Source organism: Oratosquilla oratoria, chromosome 20, assembly GCF_046742065.1.
Source record: "Oratosquilla oratoria isolate Oo_2021 chromosome 20, ASM4674206v1, whole genome shotgun sequence".
Lineage (NCBI taxonomy): Eukaryota > Metazoa > Arthropoda > Malacostraca > Stomatopoda > Squillidae > Oratosquilla > Oratosquilla oratoria.
In genome coordinates this window covers 23,307,382-23,328,339 of record NC_134796.1, presented here as the reverse complement: position 1 = coordinate 23,328,339, position 20,958 = coordinate 23,307,382, and the positions used below count along the sequence as shown (strand labels likewise).

The following is a 20,958-nucleotide window of genomic DNA, read 5'->3' as shown; positions in this document are numbered from 1 at the left end:
ACCGCATGCATATGTACACTGTTCATATGCAAACTTGCTCCAACATGAGTAATGAGTTAGCCTTCCAATAGTTTGAAGGAAATCAAACCTGCAAAAACATGGCTCTGGAAGTATCAAAAATGGCTCTGGTAATTAAAAAAATGGCTCTGGTGAAATTAAAAAAAAAAAAAATGAAAAATGGCTCTGGAAAAAAAAGAAAAGTATTTTTTTCCCTGGAAGGCATATGGTAGAGTTTTGATTAAGAGGATTAGGAGAGGAACAGAGGGAGTAATTGGTGAGGAACAGTGAGGGTTTACAACAGGTATAGGTTGTGTGGATCAAATTTTTGTGGTAACACAGATATGTGAGAAAGTTATAGGAAAAGGTAAGGATGTCTTTTTAAGCTTTTATGGATTTGGAAAAGGCTTATGACAGGGTAGACAGGAAGGCACTGTGGGAGGTATTGCAGATACATGGGATAGGAGGAAAGCTGTTAAGAGCAATCAAGAGTTTTTATGAGAGTAGTGGAGCTTGTGTTAGAATCAGAAATGGAGAGTGAGTGGTTAGAGGTAAAGGTGGGACTTTGTTTGGGATGTGTTATGTCATCTTGGCAGTTCAATTTATATATGGATGGGTGGTGTGAGAGGTAAATGCAAGGGTAATGGGTCAGGGATTGGATATGGTTAAAGGAAATGGAGAAAAGTGGGAGATAAACCAGTTGTTGTCTGCTGATGATACTGCACTTGAGGCAGGATCAGAGGAGGAATTGAGGAAGTTAGTGAGAGTTTGGGAAGGTGTGTGAAAGACGAAAGTTGAAGATACATACATACATATACCAAAGGCTTTTTTTCCCCTTACACAGGAGGTAGCCAAAAAGAAAAAGACATAGAAACCACTCCCACCCATTCCATCCCCTGCATACTCCACTCCCCTCCACCCTCCTCCCTCCCTCCCATCTTAGCACCTCCTGGATGACTGGTCATCCCTGCATCCTGTCCACTGCCCTGGGTCAGAAGCAGTGTCGCAAGACACAGCACATCCACAGAAAGGCCGCTTCATAAATTCGGCGACCCCCACTTTCCGTCCCATCATGCAAAAAGGAGAAGACGGGGAGAAATCCCTTCGGGCTGCATCAATTTTTTTTCTCATACATACTTACTCACCCCCCATCCCCCACCCACTCCCCCTCATGCATCACAGCATCATCTATACACAACCCCTCTCCATTCACACCTATCTTCTGTCCTCTCTTGTCCTTCCTCCACAGACATTCCTCTCTTTTGTAATGCCCCTTTCACCCCATCCATCCATCTCATCCTAGGATGCCCCCTCATATTCACTCCTTCCACACCTCTTTTACTAATCTTTCTTCACTCATTCTTTCCATGTGTCCAAACCATCCTAATACCCTTTCATCAACCCTATCTCCCAGTTCCCTTTCCACCCCTGTTCTCCTCCTCACCTCCTCATTTCTCACTCTATCTAGCCTCATAACCCCTATCATACTTCTCAGACATTTCATCTCAAACACATTCAAACTCCTTCTCTCTTCCTCTCTCATGTTCTATGTTTCTGCCCCGTACAATGCTGTTGGCACAATCACTCCTTCATACAACCTCCTCTTAGCATCCATTCCCAGATGTCTATTTCTCATTACACTTTTTAATCCACCAAGGCATTTACTTGCTTCTCTCAATCTTCATTCTACCTCCACCTCCACTCCTCCCTTTCCTGCCACATTCGCACCCAAGTATCTAAAACTATCCACTTCCTCCAGTCTTTCACCCTTAATGCTCACCTCCAGCCTGCTGTCACTCTCTCCCCTTGTACATCTCATCACCTTACTTTTGCCCACATTTATCTTCAGCTTCCTTCTTTCACACACCTCAAACTCTGTCACTAACTTCCTCAATCCCTCTTCTGATCCTGCTACAAGCGCAGTGTCGTCAGCAAACAAAAACTGGTTCACCTCCCAATTTTCTCCATTATTTTAATCCTCTCCAACCCCTGACCCACTACCCTTGCATTCACCTCTCGCACCACCCCATCCATGTAAAGATTGAACAGCCAGGGCGACATAACACATCCCTGACGAGGTCCCACCTTTAACTCAAACCATTCCCTCTCTCCATTTCTAATCCTAACACAAGCTCTACTACTCTCATAAAAACTCTTGACTGCTCGTAACACCTTTCCTTCTATCCCATATATCTGCAGTACCTCCCACTGTGCCTTCCTGTCTACCCTGTCATAAGCCATTTCCAGATCCATAAAAGCCCAAAAAACATCCTTACCTTTTCCTATAGCTTTCTCACATATCTGTCTTACCACAGAGATCTGATCTACACATCCCCTACCTGTCCTAAACCCACATTGTTCCTCACCAATTACTCCCTCTGTTCCTCTCCTAATCCTCTCAATCAAGATCCTCCCATAAGCCTTCCCATCTACACTCAACAAGCTCCCTCTGAAACTAGTACACTCACACTTGTCCCCCTTTCCCTTGTAAAGCGGAACTATACAGGGACTCCTCCAGTCCTCCGGCACTCTACCCTCTCTTAAACAAACATTAAATAACCTCACCAACCAGTCCACCATCACTGCACCTCCTTTCTTCAGACATTCTGCATGGCATCCATCCAGATCAGGTGCCTTGCCTACTTTCATCATCTTAACAGCTGCTTTCACTTCATCCTTCCTTATTTCTCCTCCATTTTCCTCACTCATCACTCTCATTTTCTTAGCACTTCCCACTGCAACTACCTTTCCCACCCTATCCTCCTTCACATTTAGCAACTCCCTAAAATACTCTGCCCACCTTCCTCTCACTGCCCTCTCTTCCATTATCATCGCTCCATCTGCACCTTTTACCTTTTCTTCTCTACTTGATTTGCCTCCTTTTTCTCTTTTAATTTCCTTCCAAAACATATTTTTATTACTTTCAAAATTTTCTGTCATACTCTTACCCCATTTCACATCTGCTCTCCTCTTTGCTTCCTTTATCTTATGCTTAGCTTCCCTTCTCTTTACTTGGTACCTCTCATATGATTCCCTCGTCCTAATTTGCAGCCAATCTATGAATGCCTGCTTCTTCTCTTCTACACACTTCTTTGTTTCCTCATCCCACCACTCACTACCCTTCCTTCTTTTTCCTACCGCCCTCCTTGTTCCACACACCATCTTTGCACACCTTATGACTCCCTCCTTGAACCATCCCCATTCCTCCTCCACTCCTAGTTCTACTCTATCCTTTACTCCCTCCCACTCCTCTTTCAGTTTCTTCTTAAACTCACTCTCCTTTTCTTTCTCATTTAAGCAGTCCACTCTAAGTACCTCCCTACCTTCTGCCCTTTTCCTCTTTCTCCACCTATTCTCCACTTTCATTTTACCTTCCACCAGAAAATGATCTGATATTCCCCCACTCTCTCTCCTTAGAACATGTACATCCTTAACTCTTCCTACCATACTCCTGGTCACCACTATATAGTCCATTAATGCTCTGCCACCCTTCCACCCACCACCCTCTCCCATGTGTACTTATGCTTGACTTTCTTCTTAAACACTGTATTTGCTATCATCAACTCTCTTTAAAGACACATCTCCACCATCATTTCTCCACTACCTACAGTACCCACAGTATTGTATGGAGCTAAGGGATGCAGAGAGGAAGAGACCAAATATTTTAGTGATGACAAAATTGAGGAATATAATAGGTATTACAGGAATAAAGTGAAAAATGTAAAAGTAAGGTAGAGTGGAGATGAGAAAGGAACTCTCATGTAGGTTAGAACAGAGAGTGCTGAAATGGTTTGGGCATATAGAAAGAATGAACAAGGAAAGTACTAGTAAAGGGAGTGTGGAAAGTAAAAGTAGACATAGTGAACTTTAGAAGAAGATTGAGAATGAGATGGATAGATGGAAATAAGGAACTTTGGATGTACAAGGAATGTCTCATGAGCTTGGAAGGGTAAGTGCAAAAGACAAAAGTGAATAGATGACAGGATGATACAGCCTAAAAAGGAAATTTTTCTCATCTGCATTATATTTTACTTGAGGGAGGTTGTCAGCATTCCTTGGCTAGCCACCTCCCTTATATGGAAAAAAGGGTCATTTGGTATATGTATGTATGTATGTAGGTATAGATGAGTGACAAGGGGAGGGGGTGGTCACCATATGGTGAAGTGGTAGGGGTCACCATATGGTGAAGTGGTGGGGGTACACCATCATCACCTGTCAGGTCCTGCTGAGTGAGCTGTACCTCACTGCATTGCTTTTGACCCAAGCAGTGTCATGGAAGGCATGGCAACCCTTTATCTTCCAAGGTGTTGAGATGGAAGGGATGGTTAAATATTTTTTCCTTCTTTATTTATAATGTGGGTGTGTGATTTGACTCATCCACCCCCATGAGAAAAAGGGTCTCTGTTATATGTACAAGAGATGGTTACTTCTTACAACATTGGCAAGGAAATATGGACCAACCTGACTGAGCAATCAATGTCCAATAGCTAACTGGACTCAAGATTTAGACCTGTCATACTAAACAACCAATGACCAAGAGGTAAAACTAAACTCAAAACCACTTGAAGAAACTGCATTGTTAGTATTAAAATTCAACTACTTAGTATATTTTCTCAAGAAAAGCCACACCCTTCATGTATTACTCTGGAATGTTAATTGTCAGTTGTTCTTCCATATGAAATAGCTCCAACTGTTAATACATATAACCCATAGTTTCATGGGAACAACAGATTTACTACATATAAATACCAAAAGGTCTCTTCCTTCTTATAAGGAAGATAGCCAGCCAAGGCATGCACCCACCCTTCACCCATCCCACATCCATTTCTTGTCCTCTCTTTGTGGATGAAGGGTTGGGATGGCCCTTCATCCACATCCAGGATGTCCTCTGCCCACTGCCCAGGTCAGAAGTAATGTAGTAAGACACAGAACTTCCACAGAAGGGCTCAACATTCAAAGCTGATTTACCCCAATTGCTTCATTACATGGCAAGCCTCCCCTCCACATCCACTCAAGAATTTATATAAGACAAGAAGAAATCATTTCAGACTACATCAATTTATCATCTATTCACAATCACCCTCCACTCACACCTATCTCTTGCCCTTTCCCTTCCTTCTTCAAGATATTCCTCTTATTTATTTTTTCCATATGCTGAAACCATCTCAGTATTCATTACATGGCAAGCCTCCCCTCCACATCCACTCAAGAATTTATATAAGACAAGAAGAAATAATTTCAGGCTACATCAATGTATCATCTATTCACAATCACCCTCCACTCACACCTATCTCTTGCCCTTTCCCTTACTTCTTCAAGACATTCCTATTATTTATTTTTTTCCAAATGCTGAAACCCTCTCAGTATTCTTTGATAAAATTCATCTGCCAACTTTTTCCACCCCTGCCCTCTACTACATCTCATTGCTCATTCTATTCATCCACATTTCTTGGCCACTTCATCTCAAATATTTTTAAAACCCTCCTTTCTGCCTCCCTTAAAATCCAAGTCTCTACCACATACAGTGTCATGAGCACAATTCTTTTCATACAGGATTCTCTTTGCATTCATCTCCTCATACCTATTTCTCATGACACTTTTCATTCCCCCCAAGACATATATCTGCTTCCCTTACTCTTTAACTTACCCAACTCCTCTATTCCCTGGTAAATGTAACCCAAAATACTTGAAACTCTTCACTTCCTCCAGCTTCCCTCCCTTATGACTTACTTCTAACTTGCTGCCACCTTTTCCCCTTGTATATCTCATCACCTTACTTTTACCCACATTTACTTTCAGCTTTCTCCTTTCATAAAGCCTCAGACTAAGTCACAAGCACAGTTGCCTCAACTTCCACTGACTGGAAACCAGCAACCCCACAATGACTGGCAATGGTCCTCAGGCCCCCACGCCCCTATAGATTTTGATGTAGAAAAACTAACTGTAATGCTGCATTAGTGTGGGACTTTCTAAGTTGCTGACTGACAGGAGGAGGACAGCATTTGCCAGCTGTCAGTTCTTCACATACAAAAATGCAGAAGAAATAGCTAAAGTTGATAGAGATATCCTGGGCCCAGTCCAGAGACTAAGTATCAGCCCCTCTGGGCTGCACCTTCAGATAGAAATTAGGGGATTGGTGGATTTTCAAAATGAGCAGCAGAGAGATGATCCTCTCTGCTGTCCATGTTGTAGGACCACCACTAGCAGGTACCCATCATTGCTCCCTAGCTCAAATTACTTACCAAAATCCAGAATGAAAAAGGATGCACCTATTAAGCAGACCCAAAAGAATCCATGTTCAACTTCAGACAAATGTCCTGAAAAAAAAATAATAAATTAATATATATATATATATATATATATAAGGACATAAGAATGAAGGAGACTGCAAGAGACCATAAGGCCTACATGTATATATATATCAAAATTACATAAATAAAATACATAATCCACACTTATGTATAGTGAGAAATGAGGAGGTGAGGAGGAGAACAGGGGAGGAAAGGGAGCTGAGAGATAGGGTTGAAAGAGTATTAGGATGGACACATGGAAAGAATGAGTGAAGAAAGATTAGTAAAAGAAGTGTGGAAGGCAGAGGTGGAAGGAGTGAATATGAGGGGGCGTCCTAGGATGAGATGGATGGATGGGGTGAAAGGGGCATTACAAAAGAGAGGAATGTCTGTGGAGGAAGGACAGGAGAGGACAAAAGATAGGGGTGAATGGAGAGGGGTTGTGTATAGATGAGGCTGTGATGCATGAAGGGGAGTGGGTGGGGGATGGGGGGTGAGGAAGTATGAGAAAAAATTTGATGCAGCCCGAATTGATTTCTCCCCGTCGTCTTTTCTGCATGAGGGGACGGAGAGAGGGGGGTCGCCGAATTTATGAAGCGGCCTTGCTGTGGATGTGCTGTGTCTTGCAACACTGCTTCTGACCCAGGGCAGTGGACAGGATGCAGGGATGACCCGTCATCCAGGAGGTGCCAAGATAGGAGGGAGGGAGGAGGGTGGAGGGGAGTGGAATATATGGGAAATGAAATGGGTGGGAGTGATTTCTATGCCTTTTTCTTTTTGGCTACCCCCCGTGTAAGGGGGAAAAAGCCTTTGGTATATGTATGTATGAACTACCACTTCATCAAATGAACCAGAACTTGCAGATATGTTTAAAAGAAAGAAGGCATGGATGAATGTTAAGTAGAGTATGATCAGGCACTTAAAAGGCTGAGAGGGATGGGGCTCCATTGAAAAAAAAGAGTACTTCCCTAACATTGTCAAACATGAAATGCATAATGCCATGTGAGCTATATGTAAATACACACAAAGAAGTTTTAGAATTGTATGTGATGAGGCACCTGAATTGATTGGGTGTCCTGCATTGTCTGACAAAAGGAGGAACAGTACTATTGGATTGGCTAGTAATATTGTTTAATGTGTGCCTCAGGGAGGAGTGTGCCAGAGAATTGGAGGAGTATATGTATGGTTCTGCTTTACAAATGTGACTGTAGAAGTTTTAGAGGGATCAGTTTGTTGAGCATAGTTGAAAAGGTATATGAGAGGATGTTGACTGATAGCATCAGGAGTGGAACAGAGGGAATAACTGGTGAGGAACAGTGTGGGTTTAAAAAATGTAGAGGGTCCATGAATCAAATTTTTGTAGTAAGGTAGATTTGTGAGACATTTTGGCAAGAAAAGAAAGAGAGAAAAAAAAAAAAAGGGGGGGGGATATTTTTGGGCCTATATTGTGGGGTAATATCAGATCATTTTCTGGTGGAAGGTAAGTTGAGAGTGGAGAGCAGCTGGAGAAAGAGGAATGACAAAAGGTCGGGAGGTGCTTAGAGTGAACTGCTTAAATGAGAAAGAAAAGGAGGAGTACAAGAATAAGCTGAGAGAGGAGTGGGAGGGAGTGAGGAATAGAGAAGAGCTAGGAATGGAGGAGGAATGGGGATAGTTCAAGGAGGGAGTCACAAGGTGTGCAAAGATGGTGTGTGGAATAACGAGGATGGGAGGAGATAGAATGAAGGGTAGTGAATGGTGGGATGAGGAAGCAAAGAAGGTTGTAGAAGAGAAGAAGCGAATTTTCACAGATTCGTTACAAAACAGGTCAAGGGAAACATATGAGAGGTACAAAGAAAAGAGAAGTAAAGCATAAGATAAAGGAGGCAAAGAGGAGAGCAAATGTGAAATGGGGTAAGAGTATGACAGAAATTTTTGAAAGTAATAAAAAGATGTTTTGGAAAGAAATTAAGAGAGGAAGAGGAGGCGAATCAAGTAGAGAAGAAAAGGTAAAAGGTGCAGATGGAGAGATGATAATGGAAGAGAAGGCAGTAAGAGGAAGATGGTGATAGTATTTTAAGGAGTTGCTAAATGTGAAGGAGGATAGGGAGGGAAAGGTAGTTCCAGTGGGAAGTGCGAAGAAAATGAATGTGATGAGTGAGGAAAATGGAGGAGAAATAAGAAAGGATGAAGTGAAGGCAGTTGTTAAGATGATGAGAGCAGGTAAGGCACCTGGTCTGGATGGATGTCTTGCAGAATGTCTAAAAAAAGGAGGTACAGTGGTGGTGGACCTGGTGAGATTATTTAATGTTTGTTTAAGAGAGGCTAGAGTGCCAGAGGACTGGTTTATACTTCCACTTTACAAGGGAAAAGGGGACAAGTGTGAGTGTAGTAGTTTCAGAGGGATCAGTGTTAAGTGTAATTGGGAAGGCTTATGGGAGGGTCTTGATTGAGAGGATTAGGAGAGGAACAGAGTGAGTAATTGATGAGGAACAGTGTGGGTTTAGGACAGGTAGGGGATGTGTAGATCATATTTTTGTGGTAAGACAGATATGTGAGAAAGCTATAGGAAAAAGTAAGGATGTTTTTTGGGCTTTTATGGATTTGGAAAAGGTTTAAGACAGGGTAGACAGGAAGGCACTGTGGGAGATATTGCAGATATACGGGATAGGAGGAAAGCTTTTAGTAGTTGTCAAGAGTTTTTATAAGAGTAGTAGAGCATGTGTCAGAATTAGATATGGAGCCAGTTAGTGGTTTGAGGTAAATGTGGGACTTCGTCAGGCTTTTCAATTTATACATGAATGGGGTGGTGCGAGAGGTAAATGCAAGGGTGGTGGGTCTGGGATTGGAGATGGTTAACGAAAATGGAGAAAAGTGGGAGGTGAGCCAGCTGTTGTTTCCGGACAACACTGCGCTTATAGCAGGATCATAGGAGGGATTGAGGAAGTTTGTGACAGAGTTTGGGAAAGTGTGTGAAAGAAGGAAGTTGAAGATAAATGTGGGTAAATGTAAGGTGATGAGATGTACAAGGGGTGAAAGTGGCAGCAGACTGGAAGTGAATATTAAGTGAGCTTATATCAACATAGCATGATTTCAGGACTGAATGATTTAACCCCTTCCCTACGGTGCCGCATACGTAGGCGGCATGAGGAGCAAGTGGATACGCGAGGCTGCCATATCGGCGTCTTGATTATATTTATTGTAGTTGCCCCTGCGTAATGACATACTCTCTAAACTGTCTTCATCACATTTTCTATGGTTATCAAAATTCACGGGTGAAAGAGAGAACGATCGATATAAGCGGTGACTATATTTTATGATGCGAGTATTATTACGACACATCGTATGTCTGATAGCTAATGCTGCCCGCGAGATTTTGGCCCGGAGTGAAGAGGTTAAACAACTATCTGACATTAGAAAAACGAGACGTAGACTATCTGGAATTAGAAAAACCAGACGTAATGGGAATTGAAACTAAATTAAAAATGCCTCTACCACCAAACACTGTGGGACAAGGTCTATACAATCATTGGATGAAAAATAGAAAAAGAGAAACAGGGTGAAGGAGTCATGTTTATGACTAAAAAAGAATTAAATGTGACCAAGATAACAGAAGGAAAAAATAATGTGGAACCGATTAATATGAAAGTTGAAAACAGTGACATGAAAAGTAGAAAATTTGTAGTAATGTATGTACCCCCTAAAACACAGTCCTGGACAGAGAGTGATCATTCCAGAATGTTGGAAGACACAAAGAATGTACAAACTGATTTACTGGAAGGAGGAAATATAGTAATTATGGTTGACTTTAACTCAAAAGAAATATGTTGGGAAGAAATGACAGTGAAGGGTGGAGAAGACCTCTGGGGAAACATACTACTAGATATGACCATTGAATACATATAGACTCAATGGGTAAAGGAAAATACCAGATATAGAAACAATGAGCAACCATTGAGACTAGATTTAATACTTAGGTCAGAGCATGAAATTGTGGACAGAATAGAATACAAAACTCCAATTGGGAAGAGTGTCCACTTACTAATAGAGTTCGAACTAAAAGAACAATTTGATTTGAGAGGAAATGAAAAACATAGAAATGGAAGACTTATGTACAACAAAACAGATTTTGAGAAACTCAGAAAATTCTTTCAAAATGCAAATTGGGAAAACTTCTAAAATGAAGAAACAAAGATGGAAGAGAAATGTAACACTAAAAGAAATTTACAATGAGGGAATAATCAAATACATACCATAACAGAAGCAAGAAAGGGTATACATAAGTGCTGGTACAACAAAAAATGTAGTGAGGCTAAAGATAGAAGAGACAAAGCTTGGAAAAGATGGAAAACAGAAAAAAACCAGCAAGTGGCAAACATATATCAAACTAAGAAATTATTATGTAAAAATACACCGAGATGAAAAGAGAAACTATGAAAAGGACATAATAAAAGAAATGCAAAGAACAACCTAAACTATTTTAAAGGTATGTAAATGGTAAACTAAAAGACAAACAAGAAATAGTACAAATGCATTAAGGAAATTATGAATATAAAATGTAGAAATGGCTGAAATTATGAATAAACATTTTAAATCAGTATTCACAATTGAAAGTTCACAAAACTGTGAGGAAATACAGAGAGAAAGATATCCCCCAATGAAAGAAATAACTGTGACACAGAAGGAAATCAGAGACCAAATAAAAAAACCTTGATGTCAGAAAATCACACGGTCCAGATGGAATTGCAAACTGGATATTAAAAGAATGCATAGATGAGTTGACGGACAAAATATACAAGATAATTGACTACTCACTCAAAGAAGGAAAGGTACCACAGGACTGGAAAAATGCAAATATTGTACCAATATATAAAGAAGGGGACAAGGAAAATCCAAATAACTACAGACCGGTCTCCGTTGCAAGCATAATAGCCAAAATATGTGAAAAAGTTATCAAAAGTAGATGGGTTAAACATCTAGAAGAAAAAAATATACTGAATCCAAATAAATTTGGATTTAGACAAGGAAGATCATGTACCACAAACATGATTTGCTTCTACTCGAGACTAATAGAAATAATACAAGAAGGGGATGGATGGGTGGATTGTGCTTTTCTAGATCTAAAAAAAGCATTTGATAAAGTACCACACAAAAAACTATTAAGAAAAATGGAATCAATAGGTGGTATTAAAGGAAAATTATTGGAATGGATGGAAGGCTTCTTGAACTGGAGAAAAATTAGGGTAGTAATTAAAGACAAATTCTTGACCAAGGAAGAAATGATAAGTGGTGTCCCGCAAGGTTCGGTATTGGCTCCAATCATGTTTGCCATATACCGTATTTTCCGGCGTATAGTGCGCGACTTTTTTCCGTTGGAAGGGCCTAAAAATTGGGGGTGCGCGTTATCTGGTGGTGCGCATTATCTACGGCCTACGATAAAAATTCTGCGGCTGTGTGTGTAATTTTTTTCACAACGTGACGATGTTGGCCGTCATAAAGTCAGGACGGCACACTTCTCCGTGACGTTCCGTGAGAACAAGAAGAACAGCCATGGTGACATGAAAGAATACGCCAGCATGGGCTACCGTATATAAATATTTAGTATAGGTAGGTATCTATCGAATCTTATTTTTCATGTTTAAATAGGCCTAAATACCATGAAACATGATCAATATTCATGATATTTGCCCTCGTTCACAGCATCCTAGTTTGAATTTTTATGTTGGCTTTGTTGCTTCACTTTAGGTATGGTACAAATTCCGTTGCGGCCGTTCATAAACTCGTGTCAAACACCTGACTACAACACCCTCTTTCGGGAGTTATATTAACTAAACGTCACCTCGATGACTGTCCTATTTCACCACTGTCATTGCAGGTTCAAAGCTAAAACGAAACAGTCTGTAGTTTGATTCAGTATCAAATAAAAAATGGTAAAGACGAATTATTTCCTCAAGATATAAAATGAACATTTTCAGTAAAAATCCCGAAATTTTTCTGTATATTTTACTTTCAATAAACATTTTTAGATCATATTTCCTACAAACTATTTAAGCTACAAAGTAATAAGGGACCAACGCACAACATGGTTCTCGATTCTCTCGCTAGATGGCGATCGGGCATGCGCGTTATACGTCGGTGCGCGCTATCTGTGTACTGAGATAACGAAGTGCATGGGTGCGCATTATAACCCGATGCGCATTTTAAGCCGGAAAATACGGTACATAAATGACATGGATGAAGGTGTGGAATGCTAAATCATGACAGAAAGACCTAGATAAAATCTGGAAATGGAGTCAAAAATGGGAAGTGAACTTTGACATCAAGAAATGTAGTATAATGGAGTTTGGAAATAGTAAAAATAGAATATCAAGGAAATATAAAATTGATGAAGAGGTCATCAAAAAAGTGAGCTTGGAAAGGGACCTAGGAGTAATTATCAGTAAAGACATGTCACCGGACAAACATATAAATAAAATAGTCGAAGAAACCTTCAACTTACTAAGGTCAATGAAAGTGGCTTTTACAAAGGATTACAAAGGCGGAGCATGCCGACAGGAGACCTTTTGATCCATATCTATTTCAATGAGGAAATGGTAAAGAAAATATTAGTTACACTGATAACACCAGAATATAAAGAAATTAGAAAGAATACACTGTGGATTTAGGACGGGTAGAGGTTGTGTAGATCAGATCTTTGTGGTAAGACAGATATGTGAGAAAGCTATAGGAAAGGGGAAGGATGTTTTTTGGGCTTTTATGGATCTGGAAAAAGCTTATGATAGGGTAGACAGAAAGGCACTGTGGGAGGTTATGCAGATTTATGGGATAGGAGGAAAGCTTCTGGGAGCTGTCAAGAGTTTTTATGAGAGTAGTAGAGCATGTGTTAGGATTAGAAATGGAGAGAGTGAGTGGTTTGAAGTAAAGGTGGGACTTCGTCAAGGATGCGTTATGTCGCCCTGGCTGTTCAACTTATACATGGATGGGGTGGTGCGAGAGGTGAATGCTAGGGTAGTGAGTCAGGAATTGGAGATGGTTAAAGAAAATGGAGAAAAGTGGGAGGTGAGCCAGCTGTTGTTTGCGGACGACACTGCGCTTGTGGCAGGGTCAGAGGAGGGATTGAGGAAGCTGGTGGCAGAGTTTGGGAGAGTATGTGATAGAAGAAAGCTAAAGATAAATGTGGGTAAAAGTAAGGTGATGAGATGTACAAGGGGTGAAAGTGGCAGTAGACTGGAAGTGAACATTAAGGGAGAGCGACTGGAGGAAGTGGATAGTTTTAGATACTTGGGTGCAAGTGTAGCAGGAAAAGGTGGAGTGAAGGTGGAAGTAGAATGTAGATTGAGAGAAGCGAGTAAATGCCTTGGTGGTTTAAAGAGTGTAATGAGGAATAGACATTTGGGAATGGATGCGAAGAGGAGACTGTATGAAGGAGTGATTGTGCCAACAGCACTGTATGGGGCAGAAACGTGGAACATAAGAGAAGAAGAGAGAAGGAGTTTGAATGTGTTTGAGATGAGGTGTCTGAGAAGTATGGTGGGGGTTACTAGGCTGGATAGAGTGAGAAATGAGGAGGTGAGGAGGAGAACAGGGGTAAAAAAGGATTTGGGAGATAGGGTTGATGAAAGAATATTAGGATGGTTTGGACACATGGAAAGAATGAGTGAAGAAAGACTAGTAAAAGAGGTATGGAAGGCAGATGTGGAGGGAGTGAACATGAGGGGACGTCCTAGGATGAGGTGGATGGATGGGGTGAAGGGGGCTTTGGGGAAGCGGGGAATGTCTGTTGAGGAAGGAAGGGAGAGGACGGAAGACAGAGGTGAGTGGAGAATGGTTGTATATGGATGATGTTGTGACTGCATGAGGAGGAATGGGCGGGGGGGTGTGGGTGGGGTAGTATGTGTGAGTAAATTTTGACGCAGCCCGAAGGGATTTCTCCCCGTCCTCGCCTTATATGCAAAGGGGGACGGAGAGGGGGGGGTCGCCAATTAAATGAAGCGGTCTTGCTGTGGATGTGCTGTGTCTTGCGACACTGCTTCTGACCCAGGGCGGTGGGCAGGGTGCAGGGATGACCCGTCATCCAGGTGCTCAGATGAGAGGAAGGGTGGGAGGGGTGTGGAGTGTATTTAGGGATGAAATGGGTGGGAGTGTTTTTATGCCTTTCCCTTTTTGGCTACCTCCCTTGGAAGGGGGAAAAAGCCTTGGTATATGTATGTATGTAGAAAGAATACAAAGGGCAATGACAAAGATGGCACCAACACTCTCTAAATTGACATACAAAGTTTGTCCAAAATGGAACTACCAACCCTGGAACAAAGAAGAGAAAGAGGATTTCTACTGACTATTTATAGAATTATGAAAGGAATGGAAGTCCTAGATAGAGACGATTTATTAAAGTGGGACAAGAGAAAAACAAGAGGATATGGAAAGAAACTCAAAAAGGATAGTTATAGAAGAGATCTGAAAAAGAATAGATTCCCACACAGAGTGGTGGATATCTGGAATAAATTAGATGAGACAATAGTGTATGCAAATACTATTCAAGAATTTAAGATCAAACTAGATGCTGAAAGATACAAAGATGGGTCACTATGAGCATAGCTCCCTTCCTGTATAATACAACTAGGTAAATAGGCAGACAAGGAGGGCATGTCACCATGTAAATGAAGCAGTTGGCCTTGCTGTGGATATGCTGCATCTTGCTGCATTGCTTCTGACCCAGGCAATGAGTAGGGAACAGGAATGAATCTACACCTACAAAGAGCTAAAACAAAAGAAAAATGGGTGACAGGTGGGAGTGGGAAGAGCAGGGGTAGGTGCATGCCTTGGCTGGCTACCTTCCTTATTAGGGTAAGAAGCATATTAGTATATAGATAGATTAAAATATATTCTTTATTTTAACGAAACAGGCACCTGATATGAAGAATAAATATGATACGGGGTTCAAGCACACATACAATTACAAAAACAGATACACACCAAAACCCCCACATCATGCATGTCTAGTGAGATGGCAGTGAGGGGAAGATGGGCAGAATATTTTAGGGAGTTGCTGAATGTGAAGGAGGATAGGGAAGGAAAGATAGCTGCAGTGGGAAATGCGAAGAAAATGAGAGTGATGAGTGAGGAGAATGGAGGAGAAATAAGGAAGGATGAGGTGAAGGCAGTTGTAAAGATGATGAAAGCAGGTAAGGCACCTGGTCTGGATGGATGCCATGCAGAATGTCTGAAAAAGGGAGGTTCAGTGATGGTGGACTGGTTGGTGAGGTTATTTAATGTTTGCTGGAGAGAGGGTAGAGTACCGGAGGACTGGAGAAGTGCCTGTATAGTTCCTCTTTACAAGGGAAAAGGGGACAAGTGTGAATGTAGTAATTTCAGAGGGATTAGCCTGTTGAGTGTAGTAGGGAAGGCTTATGGGAGGATCTTAATTGAGAGGATTAGGAGAGGAACAGAAGGAGTAATTGGTGAGGAACAGTGTGGATTTAGGACGGGTAGAGATTGTGTAGATCAGATCTTTGTGGTAAGACAGATATGTGAGAAAGCTATAGGAAAGGGGAAGGATGTTTTTTGGGCTTTTATGGATCTGGAAAAGGCTTATGATAGGGTAGACAGAAAGGCACTGTGGGAGGTTATGCAGATTTATGGGATAGGAGGAAAGCTTCTGGGAGCTGTCAAGAGTTTTTATGAGAGTAGTAGAGCATGTGTTAGGATTAGAAATGGAGAGAGTGAGTGGTTTGAAGTAAAGGTGGGACTTCGTCAAGGATGCGTTATGTCGCCCTGGCTGTTCAACTTATACATGGATGGGGTGGTGCGAGAGGTGAATGCTAGGGTAGTGAGTCAGGGATTGGAGATGGTTAAAGAAAATGGAGAAAAGTGGGAGGTGAGCCAGCTGTTGTTTGCGGACGACACTGCGCTTGTGGCAGGGTCAGAGGACGGATTAAGGAAGCTGATGGCAGAGTTTGGGAGAGTATGTGATAGAAGAAAGCTAAAGATAAATGTGGGTAAAAGTAAGGTGATGAGATGTACAAGGGGTGAAAGTGGCAGTAGACTGGAAGTGAACATTAAGGGAGAGCGACTGGAGGAAGTGGATAGTTTTAGATACTTGGGTGCAAGTGTAGCAGGAAAAGGTGGAGTGAAGGTGGAGGTAGAATGTAGATTGAGAGAAGCGAGTAAATGCCTTGGTGGTTTAAAGAGTGTAATGAGGAATAGACATTTGGGAATGGATGCGAAGAGGAGACTGTATGAAGGAGTGATTGTGCCAACAGCACTGTATGGGGCAGAAACGTGGAACATAAGAGAAGAAGAGAGAAGGAGTTTGAATGTGTTTGAGATGAGGTGTCTGAGAAGTATGGTGGGGGTTACTAGGCTGGATAGAGTGAGAAATGAGGAGGTGAGGAGGAGAACAGGGGTGAAAAAGGATTTGGGAGATAGGGTTGATGAAAGAATATTAGGATGGTTTGGACACATGGAAAGAATGAGTGAAGAAAGACTAGTAAAAGAGGTATGGAAGGCAGATGTGGAGGGAGTGAACATGAGGGGACGTCCTAGGATGAGGTGGATGGATGGGGTGAAGGGGGCTTTGGGGAAGAGGGGAATGTCTGTTGAGGAAGGAAGGGAGAGGACGGAAGACAGAGGTGAGTGGAGAATGGTTGTATATGGATGATGTTGTGACTGCATGAGGAGGAATGGGGTAGTATGTGTGAGTAAATTTTGACGCAGCCCGAAGGGATTTCTCCCCGTCCTCGCCTTATATGCAAAGGGGGACGGAGAGGGGGGGGTCGCCGATTAAATGAAGCGGCCTTGCTGTAGATGTGCTGTGTCTTGCGACACTGCTTCTGACCCAGGGCGGTGGGCAGGGTGCAGGGATGACCCGTCATCCAGGAGGTGCTCAGATGAGAGGAAGGGTGGGAGGGGTGTGGAGTGTATTTAGGGATGAAATGGGTGGGAGTGTTTTTATGCCTTTCCCTTTTTGGCTACCTCCCTTGGAAGGGGGAAAAAGCCTTGGTATATGTTTGTATGTATCTTTGCAAAAAGTCCTCATGCATGAATTTTAACTTTTAAGACATAAAAACCTCTATGGATTACTCCAATAGTACTTTTATTATTTTGAAGTAAAATTGTGACCTTAAAATAGATTTTAACTCAGTATGGGTTGGAAATAGTACATACATACATGCATATACCAAAGGCTTTCCCCCCCTACAAGGAGGGTAGCCATAAAACAAAGGCATAAAACCACTCCCACCCATTCAACACCCAACATACTCCGTTCCTCTCCACCCTCTTCCCTCACTCATATCTTGGCACCTCCTGGATGACGGGCCATCACTGCACCTTGCCCACTGCCCTGGGTCAGAAGCAGTGTCGCAAGACACAGCACATCCACAGAAAGGCCGCTTCATTAAATCGGCAACCCCCCTCTCCATCCCCTCATGCAGAAAAGGAGAAGATGGGAGAGATCCCTTCAGTCTGTGTCAATTTATTTCTCACACATACTCCCTCACCCCCATCACCCACCCACTCCCCCTCATGTATCACAGCATCATCCATACACAACCATCCTCTATTCACCCGTCTTCTGTCCTCTTCCATCCTTCCTCAACAGACATTCCCCTCTTTCCCAATGCCCCTTTTATCCCACCCATCCATCTCATCCTTGATTGCCCCCTCATGTTCACTCCTTCCACCTCTGCCTTCCACATCTCTTCTCTTTTACTAGTCTTTCTTCACTCATTCTTTCCATGTGTCCAAACCATCCCAATACTCTTTCATCACCTCTATCTCCCAATTACCTTTACACCCTGTTCTCATCCTCACCTCCTCATTTCTCACTCTATCCAGCCTAGTAACTCCTATCATACTTCTCAGGCATCTCATCTCAAACCCATTTAAACTCCTCTCTTCCTCTCTTATGTTCCATGTTTCTGCCCCATACAGTGCTGTTGGCACAATCATTCCTTCATACAGTCTCCTCTTCGCATCCATTCCCAAATGTCTATTTCTCATTACACTTTTTCATCCACCAAGGCATTTACTCGCTTCTCTCAATCTACATTCTACCTCCACCTCCACTCCTCCTTTTCCCGCCACATTCACACCCAAGTATCTAAAACTATCTACTTCTTCCAATCTTTCTCCCTTAACCCCTTCCATACGGTGCGGCACACGTAGGCGTCATGGACTTAGATCTCGGTGGCAGCAGCCAATGCCAGCCGTATGACGTGTCGTAATAATACTCGCATCATAAAATATAGTCACCGCTTATATCGATCGTTCTCTCTTCACCCGTGAATTTTGATAACCATAGAAAATGCGATTACAAAAGAATTAGAAAGAATGTCATTATGGAGGGGCGACTACAATAAATATAATCAAGACGCCGATATGGCAGCCTCGTGAATACACTCGCTCCCCATGACGCCTACGTGTGCGGCACCGTATGGAAGGGGTTAATACTCACTTCCAGTCTGCTGCCACATTCTCCCTTTGTACATCTCATCACCTTACTTTTACCCACATTTATCTTCAACTTCCTTCTTTTGCACACCTTCCCAAACTCTGTCACTAACTTCCTCAATCCCTCTTCTGATCCTCAGGAAATTGTAAATAAAATAAGAACAGATGTGAAATGCTACTCGTAAGATAGTTAATACTAAAGAGTGAAATGGGTGAGAGTGGATGTGTGCCTTGGCTAGCTACTTCCCTTATGAGAAGGAAGAGGCCCTTGGTATATAGATATAGATAAGAGGGAAAGTCTAACTACATGGAGACTATCATACATCAAGGTAATGACAAGGTCTACCATAAATTAATATGTTAGTGATGTCTTAATTACATCTTACTAATATCAAAGAAAATAACCAAGGCATAATACCTCCAAGCATAGGACCAATAATAAATCCCATGCTGGATGCTGCATTAAATCTTCCAAACATCAATGAATGTTCTTTTTCTGGTGTTATATCTGCTAGAAGAGCTCTGGCAATGGTCTGGCTGTGTTTGAAAATACCTGTCAAAAATATAAAATCATTGTTCATCTCATGTAACAAAATTTCATGGCACTGGTAACCCAACCAATCCCCTCCCCCCACTGTAAAGGTGCAGTATATTAGAATAAGATGGACTGCAATATACTACCATGACAAAATATGAAAAAATGATAAAATCATTTCCTCAACAAGTATATGGGGTATAACAAATTGTCCTGACTTCAAATTTACAATTTTCTAGCCAAAATCCATAACATTTCTCTTTCAAAAATATAAATAAATAATTATACCAAAAAGTAAATAAATCAATCCACTGTGCCATTCTCTCTTGCAGGAGAACTACCACACACAGGAACCTGGTCAAACCCACCAGCTCACCCCAGATTATTCACCAAGAGCAAATGATTCAGTAAATCAATCATTGGGGGTAAACACAGTGACAGTGCATAGTTACTAACCCTTCTCACCCAGCTCTGGGGACCAACCCTCACAAGCTCCCAATCAGGCTCTACATGTATGCCTACCTTTTCCTGGAAGACAATTCATAAGACAGCTATATTTTCCATAGCCCTGCCTCACAACTCTGCCCACTCAAGTTAACTCTCTCTGAGATTAAATGTGAGGAGGCCATCTGGGAGGTGACCCATATGACTGTAATAATTCTATTAGCATTTATTGTCTCATGTTATCATTCACATTAATTTCCTGGTTTGATACAAAAATTCCAGTGATATCCAACAATCCTCCACAGAAACTGTAGACCAAAGGTATTTTGTCCAGTATTTTGACATTAGTCCTCCTGGACAAGTATCAGGTTAAAATTGTCCAGAATTCTAAAGATATTTCCCAAATACCTAAGGATTTCCAAGTATGAACCTATAGGTATATGAATCTCATTACCAAGACAGCTTAATCTCTGATATCATCAGATTCTCACTAACAACAACAGACTGCTCAGTCTCATCTACAGCAGTCCCAAACACATACATTTTGTTCTAATGCAAAATATATAAATCTTAAAAGATTACGTCATAAAAGATGCAGGAATGCTAACACAGTGAAGATGTTAAGAGATCATTGTGCTGTTATCCAAATACATTATTGTGCATTGCATTCAACAGTTCTTTTAACAGTATGTGGCTTAGGACTTTGTCAAAAACCTCTTTTATATCAACTGCCATTATTTCAACCTGTTAGCTGACACCATTAAAACATTATCAGTGCAGATTAAGCCTGACCACAGATTCAAACCACCATACAAAAGACAAAGAGCATATCATTCTACAGTGCCCCATACTAACAGCCCCTCAACAATAATATAATATCTTTTCCCTGAGTGACTTATGGGCCTGCTACGTGGCTGTTGCCAGTTACCTGGGAACCATGGGTCTCCTCCAAGAAAGACCTGGGGCAACAGACTGACTGTCAGGTGACATCATCTTCTTGAAAACATCTAATATTTGTTTGTTAATGTTTGACAGCAGTGTGTTAGTAAAATGGCCTTCTTTGAGGTCATGTTGATTTGGTGAAGAAGGTATTGTTAATTTTGATATGGTAAAAAAAGAGATTGATCAGTAAGAGGCTGGGTTTTCAAGTTGTTGTTTTTTTCTACTCAAATGCAAGTACAATAGTTGCAAAATCTTCTTACTACCATGATAGGCTCTTTTATAATATAAATAGGGATGACAGTACATCTTCATTATAATAAA

At 41.6% G+C, this 20,958-nt stretch overlaps 1 protein-coding gene across 4 annotated transcripts in view; it reads right to left on the bottom strand.

The window, feature by feature from the left end:
- The window catches only part of LOC143036399 (major facilitator superfamily domain-containing protein 9-like), a 51,955-nt gene that overhangs the window by 16,953 nt on the left and 14,044 nt on the right, over window positions 1–20,958 (bottom strand). For 3 of the 4 annotated variants that reach the window (XM_076203726.1, XM_076203728.1, XM_076203725.1), the window contains 2 exons: window positions 19,135–19,269; window positions 6,240–6,314 (listed from right to left, as the gene is read on the bottom strand). In XM_076203726.1, the coding sequence (XP_076059841.1) occupies window positions 6,240–6,314; window positions 19,135–19,269 (210 nt within the window). The remainder of the gene's footprint in view (window positions 1–6,239; window positions 6,315–19,134; window positions 19,270–20,958) is intronic. The other variant, XM_076203727.1, reaches the window with a different exon arrangement.